Consider the following 12,097-nt stretch of genomic DNA (forward strand, 5'->3'; position numbering starts at 1 on the left):
ATATATAAAATAATTTCTAATATTTTTTTTAAGGTTATATTATTTTTTAAATCTCTCGAGATTATAATAAAGTAGCTTATGCTCATATATAGCGATCTTTTCACAATTCAAATAGATAATATTGTATTTTGAAACCTCTTAGATTTTTCGGTTTCACTTCTTTTGCACGACTTTTATTTTTTGTTCGTATAAATAAATTTTTTAGCTACTTATTTTTTTTTTCCAAAAAAAAAAAACGAATTCAAAGTTGGTATACCGTATGTCATTTTCTTCCATTAATATTTAAAATTCTTAATGCTAAATTATTAAATTAATAGATTTTTTAATAATTTCTTTTTTTTAAAAAAAATTAATTCATCACCGGCTACCTTGCGAAGCTCACTAAGGAGACGTCATTTAAACATCATAATTAAATATTAATACTCTCATTTTAAATTAATCTTTCCCAAATCACTTTCATAAACATTATTATTATATAAGAAAAATATGAAATTTTAATTAAAGACATCTATGCGTGCATTTACATTCTATAATTTGACAAAACCTTCATCTTATTCTATATATATATATAATATTGTTTTTATTTATAGTGATAATTGCTAATTTAATTAGTTAATTTATAAGTAATTTGAAGACAATAATTCTTCTCACTTAATTTCAGTAATTTAATATCGTTTGAAATAGAAAACAATTTTATTCTATTCACATACGTATGCAATACAAAAATTTGGCTATATTTATAGGATTATAATTAATGGGGCAGGTGTCATGGGATAATATCTTTTTATTAATATATATATATATATATATATACACAATAATGCCGCCCCACTATATGATTACTTAGATTAATTTTTAATATACATTTTACAATTAATATTGATTGGTTTGGGCATTTAATTAATATATATTGATACTTTATATATTTTATTTATTGAATAAAAATATATATACATATGTATATATCAATTATAACATAATTGTATAAAAAAAATAGTGACAATTTAATTTAAATTAACAATAATTTTTATAGATGAAGAGAAATACAAATTTTGGGTAAAAATATTAGCTCTTATATACTGATCAGATAATCACTTAAATACACACATCTATATGTATATATATATATATATATGTATATGTATATATTTATGTTAAAAGGAAGTCATCATAACGTCAACTCTAAAAAAAGATGACAATTTTTTTTTTAAAATTTTTTGCAGAACTTTCAAAGATTGCTTCCTCCCAGAAAAATAATTTATTCTCTTCACGTTGAAAACGATGGGAAAATCTTGTTAAAGTTTTCCACAGGATATTTGAATGCACACAGGGTAAGTATACAACAATTAAAGTCCTGTTCTTGTTTGTGTCTGTGTACGTGCATATATATATATATATATATATGTATACATACTTGTGAAGTTGAAGCTGATCATCATGATCGGTGAATAATTAGGTCGATCAATATTACTACAAAGAAAATTAATCATGGAAGGAGGTGGTGAAAGCTCAAGTAAGCTCAGACGTTGTATATCTCTGAATAAAGGTGCATGGAGTCCCGAAGAAGACGAGAAGTTGGTAGCTTATATCAGGAGATATGGAATTTGGAACTGGAGTAAGATGCCAAAACCTGCAGGTATTTCAAATGATCAATACAATTAATTACGCATATGTATATGTATATGTGTATGTATTTGTTTGCTTGCACTATATATGTACGTTGTATAATGGGTTTGATTATGTATATATGGTAGGTCTGTCGAGGTCTGGAAAGAGTTGCAGACTTCGTTGGATGAACTATCTGAGGCCGAATATTAAGCGTGGAAAATTCAGCAAGGAAGAAGAGGAAACCATAATTGCTTTACATAACAAGCTTGGAAACCGGTAATTTATCTGTTCAACTTCTTCATTTTAACTACAGTTGTCAATTGAATATCTCTATATATCATCTTATTGCGCACACACACACACACACACACTTACACTTCTATATAGGAACAGGTAATTTCAATACTCCAAGAAATGCTAGGATTTATCTTGGTTTCTTCATGATCAATCTTTTTTTTTTCTTTATCTATTTTGGAGACAGTACCAGAACATTTTTCAGCACTTATAAATAGCTCAGAAATCTATACACACACACACACACATGTATGCTTCTCTGTACATATACTTTCTGCATCATATCTATGTTTTGAATGAATACTACTTCTGCATTTCCATAAAATATGTACCAATAGTATTTGAAATATATTTACTTATTTCTACGTAACTTTATTAGTAAAACAATGAAAGAAAAAACAACTAGACATACTAATTTATTAGTGTTTACATATACGTATACTTAATTATCTATGTATATTTTTTGAAGTAAACTTAATAATTATTCGATCTTAAAATTTAATTCATAACTTAACATTTCATTCTTTCGTAATATTAAGATGGTCAACAATCGCAACAAAATTACCGGGAAGAACAGACAACGATATCAAAAACTACTGGCACACTCATCTCAAAAAGCGCAGGAAGAACGACATCAATAAAAAACCATCACAAGAAGTTTTAATATTTACGAAAACAAAAGAGAATTCAACCGAGACTCAAGAACTTATCATTTCTCCAGAGCCATCAAATTCAGAAAGCTCCACTGTGATTCAAATGTCACCCTGTCAACCCATATCTGACCTTGTTGAGGAAAGAAAACTGACCATGCTGGAAGAAGAAATAATATTATACGATGAGGAGTACTGGGCAACATATGTAGACTACTCTTTGTGTGTTTTGAATAGTGACTTCTATAATGATGAGGTTGAGAATGATGTTTGGATAAGCCTTTTTATGGATGAGATTTATTAGCAAATCTTGTTTAGGAAACCAGAATCAGATTGAGAGTTAGTATGCTGAGAGTTTGGTTCTTTTTCTTCTGCACTGAACCATGTTTGAAAGATATTATATTGTTTACTTTTGTGGGTGCCAAAGGATATACATATATATATATATATATGTATGCACTGTATGTATGTGTGTGTATATACTATGAGGTATGTGAACATCTGTGCTTACAAATTAAAAAAGTTTGTGATTTTCTGCCCAGTAAAGTGGTCCTCTAAAGACAAAGGTTATTGCAACTTCGCTTCCTTTTCCAGGAAAGATTAAAAATGTTTTACAATAAATGATGTGGTGCTTTCATTGAGAGTCGAACTCAAGACCTCCCGCTTACTAAACGGGTGCTCTAACCAACTGAGCTATGAAAGCGACACTGTTTGATCTCATTGAGAACTAAAATCTCAATTTACTTACCAGAAAACCGACAGGATCCACAAAACAATATATGAACATTATTCAGAATAATTTCTGAGCTTTAGCTGGACAATCTATATATATATACGTATATATATACACACACACACATATATATAGCAGCACTTTTTCGTTTATTGATTCCTATGTTTAATAGCTATAGATTTTGAAGTGTTTTAATAATGGCATCCTTCATACTTGAATTTTCTCCTACTATGCCTTTTATGCTTTAATATCTATGTATATATATATATATATATATATATATGTATTCTAGTCTATCATTCATAGCTTGGCTTCACCAAATTCATCAAATATTAAAAATTATTCTCTTGAATTTCTTCAACAAGTTGTGATTATGAACAAAGAAAATGTAAAAATCTACTAAAATTCTACTAAAATAAAAATATTATCCTTATCAATTTCACTAAGTGGATAATTTATTTGATAATCGAACTTTATTTTGATCATGTTGATTATATTTAGAAGATTTTTAATAAATGTGATTATGTTGTTATGCAACTTATAGATTTTGGTTTGCTCAAATGTGTGAAAATTAAAAATTTTATATGACAGAAAATGTGATGAGAGCAGCTCATTGCTGCATCGAAGATAACGAAAATTATCATAAAATTACTTAATCAACCAATTGCTACTAAGAGATAGTAAGAGTTTAAATGAATTGTTTAATTTATATTCGTTTACTCGGTTAGAAGTCATTGATTTATGAGGTATTGAAATCAATGATTTTTATGGTAGATCATATAGTTGACTTATTTTGATTTTCTATTCGTTATCATAAAAAAAAATGATTGGAGTAGGATAGAAAAACTACTAGATGAGTTTAATTAATTGGAATATTTAACTAACTAGTATTATATATATAAAGTACTTTTAAGTTTCAGAGAGCCAGAAGTAATGAAATATTAAGTATGATTTCAATACATAAACCCAATATTGGTGGTAGTATTATTATTTACCTACTAGAGTTGGGTATCATCTGACTCGTGTAAAAATGACGGTCATTAGGGTTTGCTTGTGTTCTTATATGCATGGATTATGTGCTGTTGAGGGAAGGGTTAACTCCGATGGGGCCTCTTCGTCTTCTTGATAATCTCTCGTTTCATAAACAATTTTAGTTTAGTTTAAATCTAATCTATTTTATAAAGATCCGCGAACTGAATTATAAAAATTTCTTGACCCATCATCTTCTTCGATAGGCCCTTACTTTAGACAAATCAAGTTGAATTCATAGCCAATATAATATTTAAAATTCATAATATATATTTCATTTGTTGAAAAAATGTTTAAGAATTACCACATCTAAAATTTTTAATTCTTAAAAATATTTTTAATATAAAATTAATATGATAATATATATTTTAAAATAAAATTTTATTTTTAAAAGGATATCATAATTACCTAGAATTAAAATAATAGTAATATACTTAATAAATAAAATAGAATTAAAGTAATAATACTTATAATAATTATTGATTTACATTTTTTAGATATAAAAAAATTTAGCTTTGGGTTAACTATATATATATATATATATATCGTATAATAGTTACCAACTCTAAAATTATGAAATATGTAAATTCTTGATTACTTGTTTATTTCCTAATACATTATTCAACATGCACGATAATGATTTATTCTGTGTGATCTAATCCAGTTTGTTTTGTCCAAGTAAAGTGATGATGTTATATATATTGACTTGCAGGCTTTGGTAGCAAATTGCAGGTTTTGATTGATGCGGAGGAGAGAGAGCGACATGATCGAAAGCCGGAGAAACAGAGTGAAGAGAAGTTGTAGAAACAACCACGAAGGGCTCTTAATGATGAGAGTGATACAGATGTTCCATTATTGAGGAAGTTTAACAAGAAGTCGTCAAAGCAGATGAAAGAGAAGGAGATGAATGCAGAGCTTACAATTTATTATTTGTTTTTATAAATTATTTATCATTTACAATCTCAGAGTATGTGATTGAATATTTTAGTAGACAGTGTCAACAGTGTTTAAAAATTATAATTAATGCTGTGAGTTGTCCATCTTCCACCACCGGCATCCTCTTCTGATTTACAATTTGCAAACAACCGACTGGTACTGCTTCCACCGGACTAGGCAATAGAAATCTACAGGTTTTTAGTAAGCTCTACTTCTTTCTTTCTTTTCTTGACTCTCTTTCATGATTATTCTGTTTCAGATTGTCTATGAGTTCTATACTACGCTTGAAATTTTCTCTTATTTATCTCGGACAGCTTTAGATCTGAATTGTTTTTCGATATAGAAACTTAGAACTTCCCTCTTTTTATCTTTAACCTTTCTTAGATACGCCCTCTTTCACCATTCTTACCATGATTCCTGTAATCTTAGCCCGTAACTTCTCTCACGGTTGTTTTCTTATTTATTGGTATAAAACTGGGTCAGCCATGGCCAACGAGGACACACTGGGTTTGCGCATACAATTCATACTGGACGCGCTATGCGCAGACCATGTCAAAGTGTGTCTTGTTGGGAAACCAGGAATAGGGAAAACATGGATTGCGAAAAAGGTTCGTGATCTTGTAAAGCAAAAAGGTTTGTTTGATTTATGTTTTTGGCTGTCTATGAGCAGAAAACATGACAAGGAATCTCCTCTTGGGAAGATTGCTGCTCCCCTGCCTATATGTCTGCCAACTGAGGAGTGGGATGTGGGTGACGATGGTGATGACGGTGAGGATGAGGAGTAGCAGACAGAAGATGAGGAGAAGCAGACAGAAGGTAATCTGAAAGAGAAAATATCAACAGCTATTGGTAAGAAGAGGTGTCTTCTAATCTTGGATGGTGTTTCTAAGGATATGATAGTAGATGCAATTGTATCAGAATTTGAATCCTTGGTTCCTGATTTTAAGCAGCCTTCATTTAAAGTCTTGGTGACCACAATAGATTACTCTGGAAATCCTAATGATCCTTACGTGAAGGTGTTGGAGATTGGACCCTTGTCTACTTCGGAGACCTTCACTCTTTTGCAACAAAAGTCAGAGATCAAAATTTTAAGCTACCATTTGAAGATATCTATACGGAAAGTGAGGGTGCTCCTGCTAAAGTTGAGGCTATTGCAGAAGCACTAAATTGCATTACAGAACACAAACATCGGGATTGGAGAGGAGAGTTTATAGTAGATTCAACAGTTACTGATGCTTCCAGCATTATGCCCTGCTTTCTCTGAATTGCCCATGCAATTCTGCCAACCAATGATCTGATTCGTTGTTTCTGGCACAGCTGGCAGTACATTCACCTGAATGGTCCTGTTAATTTCACTCAATTGATAGCCCATTGGATTATGGAGGGTTGTCTTGGTCGTATTGATTGTGTTGAGGATGCTTTTAACAAGGGTTACTCTGTTGTCATGGAGCTTATAAGTCTAGGCTTTCTCCGACATGTGGACTCCAACTGTGTCGTAATGGTAGGATGTGCAATGAAAGTGCCTTATTGGCGGATTAGAGATGAAAAAGATTCTGTGATTTACCGCAAGAACGAAGATGGAGGACATTATTCAGGTAGGGATTCCCAAAGATTTATATATACAGAGAGCTGTTTAATGATTCCTACTTTGAAGGAAAAAATATGGGAAGGATTTGGGGACACTGCACTGATTGATGGTGTGATAAGAACAGCTGGACATAGGAGCAAATCAGAGAAAATCTCAACATTATTACTTGATGGTAATTATCCAGGCAAGGAAGTCCAGGATGCATTTTTTCATAGTCTGAATGGTCTCAATTTTCTTGGCATCTTCAATCCCATGCTCAAATCTCTACCAGCATCTTTTTCACACATGCAAGAGCTTACAATGCTTATCTTAAGGGGCTGTGAGTTTCTGCAGGAGATTGATCAGATAAAAGAGCTCAGATCATTAGTTATTCTCGAGATATCTGGTGCTACATCATTGACGACAATTCCAGATGATTTATTGCAGCAAATGCTTCATCTCCAAAGGCTCAACTTCTCTGAAGCACGGGTTGAAATGTTACCTATTTCTATTTCCAATTTAACTGAATTATGTTGGCTTATCTTGAGAGGGTGTAGCCACCTGAAAATGTTTCCATGACTAAGTGCCTTGAAAAAGCTTGAGGTTATTGACCTTAATGGTGCTTCATGTTTTGAAAGATTCTATGAGGCAACCTTTTCTCAGTTCCCAAAACTCAGGATCCTTGATGTTTCTCATTCGCAGATTGATCGCCTACCAATTCTATCTGGTCTCGAAGAGCTAACACTGCTTGGAATGAGAAATTGTAAATCCTTAACTAGACTTCCAAGGCTAAAAGGTCTTTCTGATCTCCAAGTTCTTGATCTTTCTGGTGCTATCTGTTTAAAGGAGATCTATGATGGCATTTCACCTAGTCTTAAAGTTCTTGATTTATCTGAAACTGACTTGCATGCCTTCCCTTCTATCACTTGTAACCTTTCTCATATTTTGCTAAGAAATTGTACTGCACTGACGAAGCTGCCAAGTATCTTGTAAAGACCTTGAATTACTTGATGTCTCTGGTTCCTCTAATGTACTTGAAATTGAAGATCAATCCTTTCAACATTTGTGGTGCCTTCATTGCCTAAACCTCTCAGATACCAAACTATGCTCTTTACCATCTCTCTCCCACCTTCTTAACCTTCGTACTATCATTTTAAGGGATTGTGAATTCTTAGAGCGTCTTCCAGAAATGGAAGGACTTCCGAGGCTCGAGGTACTTGACCTCACTAATGCACGTTCTCTGACAGGCTTTGATTACAGCGAGTTCCCAAACATGCGCCAGCTTATCCTATGTGGTTGTTCCTCCCTTACTATGTTGCTAGCTTTCGCTGAAAGTCTTGAAGTGATTGATCTTTCAGGTGGCACTAATTTGTCATTTCATAGTTATCGTAACTTTAATTTCGTGCATTTGCCTCGATTTCAGATACTCAAGACTTTTTGGAATTTCGGATTTTTACCTTCCCATCATAAGGCCTCTATCAAATCTTGAGGAGCTAAATATTTCTAATTTTAGATATCTTCCTAGAAAAGATTCTTTCCTGAGTGATTTACTTAGTGCTATGAGGAACCTTCAGATTCTCAACTTGTCTAAAACTCCCATTTACGTAGATGTCTTCTTCCTAAGTAACTTAACCCAGTTGTCATTGAGAGGCTGGTCAGGCATGGAAGATGCATCAGGCTTGGAAAAGCTTGCAAGGCTTGAAGTTCTTGATCTTTCTGAAACAGCAGTCACATGCCTGCCTTCCCTGAAGTTTTTATGCAACCTCCGCCAGCTTTTGCTAAGAGATTGTTGGGGCCTGAAGAAGCTGCAACATTTGAAATCACTTAGTCGCTTGGAGGTTCTTGATCTTTGGGGTACTGGGATAAAAGAATTTCTCTATGAGATCTCAGAGTTGTCTTGCCTTAAACGCCTTCATCTTCCCCTCTTGAAGGATACTGAAGAACTTGATTGGAGGAGGATAAAGCACCTTCCAGAGGAACTAAATTGGGTTGATTGTGGCATCTTTGGGGCAGAAAAAGTGTTTCCATTGAGTGTAAATAATCTCCACATAATGGTTCGTGGCAGCAAGTTTTTTGATTTTTTGGACGAAAATCCCATGTTATGGGATACATATTTCAAGCAATTTCATTTTTCTGTTTCACCTCCAAGAAAGCATGATGAACATGGAGATTTCTTTAGCCACAGAGATGAAAGCAAATTTAGAGATATCTACACAAGAACCAGATGTTTTCCTTGTTACTCGGAAATCCACAGCCAGTCTCTGGAAATTTGGTCTTGCAGTCCTTTCCTCGGTCTGGAGTGTGTTCTCAGGCATGCTCAATATATATGTTTGCACGATAATGCAAATATCAGTTGCTTATCTGAATTAGGTACAAAAAAATCAGCGCAATGAGAGGCTGTTGCATTGAGAGATGCACAAGCATGGAGAGTGTTTTCAGCAGAGAAGAGGCAGCTATTGGAGCATCAAGCAAACTTGAGACTCTGCAGATTCTTAACCTCCCTAATCTGAAGAGTATATGCAACAAGAATTTGCAAGTTGAGAGATTCAGTAATCTTAAGCATCTGTATCTAGAATGTTGTCCACTACTTGAAATTGTTTTCTCCTTGTCCCAACAACCAATGAATCTTCAGACTCTTCAGATTAGGTTTTGTGATAATCTGAAATGCGTGTTTGAGTTTGATGGAACAACAGTGCATTCGATGAAACATCTAAGGACTCTGCATTTGTTTGAACTACTAGAGTTGAAAAGCATCGGAGCTGCCTTGCCGTCTCTTGAAAGATTTACAGGGGGAGAATGCCCAAAACTTAATGACTTTTTTACATGCTTCTTTCTTTTTGTTCGGGCAATACAAAACTGGACTTTGACTATAAGTTCTGGAATTGAAGAACAATGTGATGACAGTCAGCCCTGTCTTGGGTTGCCAAAGTTCCCTTCCCAAATAAAACACAAAGCCTCTCAGAAAACAAATGAAATTACAAATGCATGAAGACTTTGAGAACTTTGAGAAATAACTCCAGGTTTGTTATGTTGCAGTTTTATGTCATTGTATGTTTTTAATCGAGGGCCGGGGTTTATTATTTTCCCATTAAAATCTAATGGCAGCAGAGAATGCTATTATTTTTAGCAATTTATAAGCATACTTGTCAACTATACTTGTTAGCAATTGTAGTTTCTACTTGATATCTCTTGCATCAAAGTTGGAAGATTTTTAGAGGGATCATCTAAGCATCAAGTAATTTCTACTAGAAATTTGTTGTGCAATCTCTCTTTTTCTTCTACTTTCCCACCATTTCTTTGCCCCATGAATCTCCTGCATGCAATTCTTATCTTCTTGTAATAACGAAGCTGAATATTGTTCATCCTTCGGTGAATTGCCTTATTGTAAGTGTTTGTGTTTGGTGTGTTTGTTTTTACCTTACTGAAGATGATAGTCTTGTGAAACCCTGATCACAGGAGTGTTTTCCTTCATTATTTTCACCTTTCACATCATCTGTATAGTTTCACAGTTTGAGGAGCTTTTAGTAAATTTCAGCATTCAAAAAAGCAATCCTTTAACAGGGTAAATTTCAGCATTACTCCAATAGCTGCAAGTTTTCAGGCCACTGCTCTTTGAAGCTTCTGTTAAGAGAATTTCTGGTAGTTAAATACCTATCCTAGTTTTTCATGATACCCAAAAAAAAAAATTCATAATAGATGACTTTTGAGTCTTTCGTACAACATTCTGTAAACTAAACCACTCTGAAAGGGTGATCTATAATAGTCTTTTTGTTTAACATTTAAATTTAAATGCTCACATGACTTTGGTGGCCTTATGATGTGTATGGTTTTGCAGGTAGTATGTTTTCACCAGTTAACTTGTATTGTTCTGCAGGTACTATGATGCCGTGTTCGGTTTCTTTTAATGGTGAGAAGCAGACCTATTGTTTCTACCGCCTTGGAGCTGCCTATTTTCTTTTTTCTGGTGTGATTTCGTTACCATGTTGCTACTTTGTGAAGAATATGCTCTGGTTTGCTGGATTGTAGAAGTGATTTTCATGAGGAGTTGGATGGCTATCTTGCAGTTCAAAGTCTAGAAGAATTCGGCTAGCAAGCTAACAGGTGGTTGCTATTATGATGTGTTAGGGACCCTAGTCTGTTTATCTTGAAGCCTTAATTTTTGAGCTTGTCTGGTATATGAAGAAGGCTGTGAATCTTTGTTGGTAATTCAGCGTGTAAAAAACATTCTTGGAAGATGAAGGAAGAAGCAAATCTGGCTGTGGAAATGTAATTTTTCCATTGATTTTGTCTCTGATGGTGAAGTTGCTGCAAGGTCAGCGTTTGCATTTGTGGCTGTTGCGAATTTGTTTTTTGTGATCTTTGCTCGGATGTAAGATTGAATCACATATTCATAAGCTTTCAAGTGAAAATTGCTTGGTTGATTTAAGGTCAAGCTTTTTCACATAACATGAGACGATTATAATCTGGTATAAAAGCTTCTGTATTTGGTCAGAGATGATTATTAATCTCGTTTTTAACCCACATGCTACAGTGTCTTAGGTTTTCATCAAAGGTTCTACAACTTATTTCCTAATGCTACACTACAGTTTCCTATGAAGTCACATTTATTGGGTTTTAACCCAGGGAAATCTTCCTCACGGAGGACTTAGACAAGGGGATTCCCTTTTCGCATATCTCTTCATCTTAGGTATGAATACTCTCTCTCGACTTTCTCATTATGTTGAATCTTAACAAAAGATCAAGGTCTTAAAATTAATGTCAAGCCCCATCAATCACCCATCTATTTTATATAGATGATTTAGTCCTATTCGGTAAGACTTTCCACCAAAATCTCATGAATTTTTTGAAGTGTTCTCTGCACCTATTGCCAGTATATAGATGACTTAGTCCTATTCGGTAAGACTTTCCACCAAAATCTCATGAATTTTCTGAAGTGTTCTCTGCACCTATTGCCAGTAGTCCGGTCAGTTCTTAAATTACTATCAATCTCGTATTCTTTCGAGTCCAAATATATCCCACCATGTCTAAACCCATGTTAGAAACCATGCCCAACTGACTTATCTTCTTGCAAAAAATATGCATTTAGGTTGCCTACTTCATACTAATCTTTTGTATGTTTGCTTAAACATACTCAAACCCATTTATAGACGTAGAAGCGCACCACACTGTCCTATGCAGGAAGAATAGTACTCTCTCAAACCGTCCTAACTAAACATACCGCATGTCTATCTTTAGAATACCTAAGCTTATCTTAAAAAACTTAGCATAGATTATTAAGAA

At 33.6% G+C, this 12,097-nt stretch overlaps 2 protein-coding genes and 1 non-coding gene across 3 annotated transcripts; 2 read left to right on the forward strand and 1 right to left on the reverse strand.

Annotated features, from left to right (window-relative positions):
• The first annotated feature begins 1,400 nt into the window (after positions 1-1,400).
• On the forward strand, positions 1,401-2,928 carry LOC110817874 (transcription factor MYB4-like). The gene is made up of 3 exons (XM_022046591.2): positions 1,401-1,636; positions 1,755-1,884; positions 2,442-2,928. The coding sequence occupies exons 1-3, from the start codon at positions 1,489-1,491 to the stop codon at positions 2,854-2,856; spliced, it is 693 nt and encodes a 230-aa protein (XP_021902283.1). The 5' UTR covers positions 1,401-1,488; the 3' UTR covers positions 2,857-2,928.
• Positions 2,929-3,181: 253 nt separating this feature from the next.
• Positions 3,182-3,255, reverse strand: TRNAT-AGU (transfer RNA threonine (anticodon AGU)). The gene has a single exon. It is a non-coding gene; the product is annotated as a tRNA-Thr (tRNA).
• Positions 3,256-5,457: 2,202 nt separating this feature from the next.
• LOC148252876 (putative disease resistance protein At4g19050) lies at positions 5,458-11,310 on the forward strand. Its single transcript, XM_088207759.1, is given in 5 exon segments — positions 5,458-6,413; positions 6,515-7,806; positions 8,241-9,128; positions 9,188-9,837; positions 10,692-11,310. Coding segments are annotated over 4 exon segments (3,552 nt in total). The 5' UTR covers positions 5,458-5,660; the 3' UTR covers positions 9,807-9,837; positions 10,692-11,310.
• The last annotated feature ends 787 nt before the right edge of the window (positions 11,311-12,097 follow it).

This window comes from Carica papaya, chromosome 7 (genome assembly GCF_054855325.1).
Source record: "Carica papaya isolate Zhongbai chromosome 7, ASM5485532v1, whole genome shotgun sequence".
Classification (NCBI taxonomy): Eukaryota; Viridiplantae; Streptophyta; class Magnoliopsida; order Brassicales; family Caricaceae; genus Carica; species Carica papaya.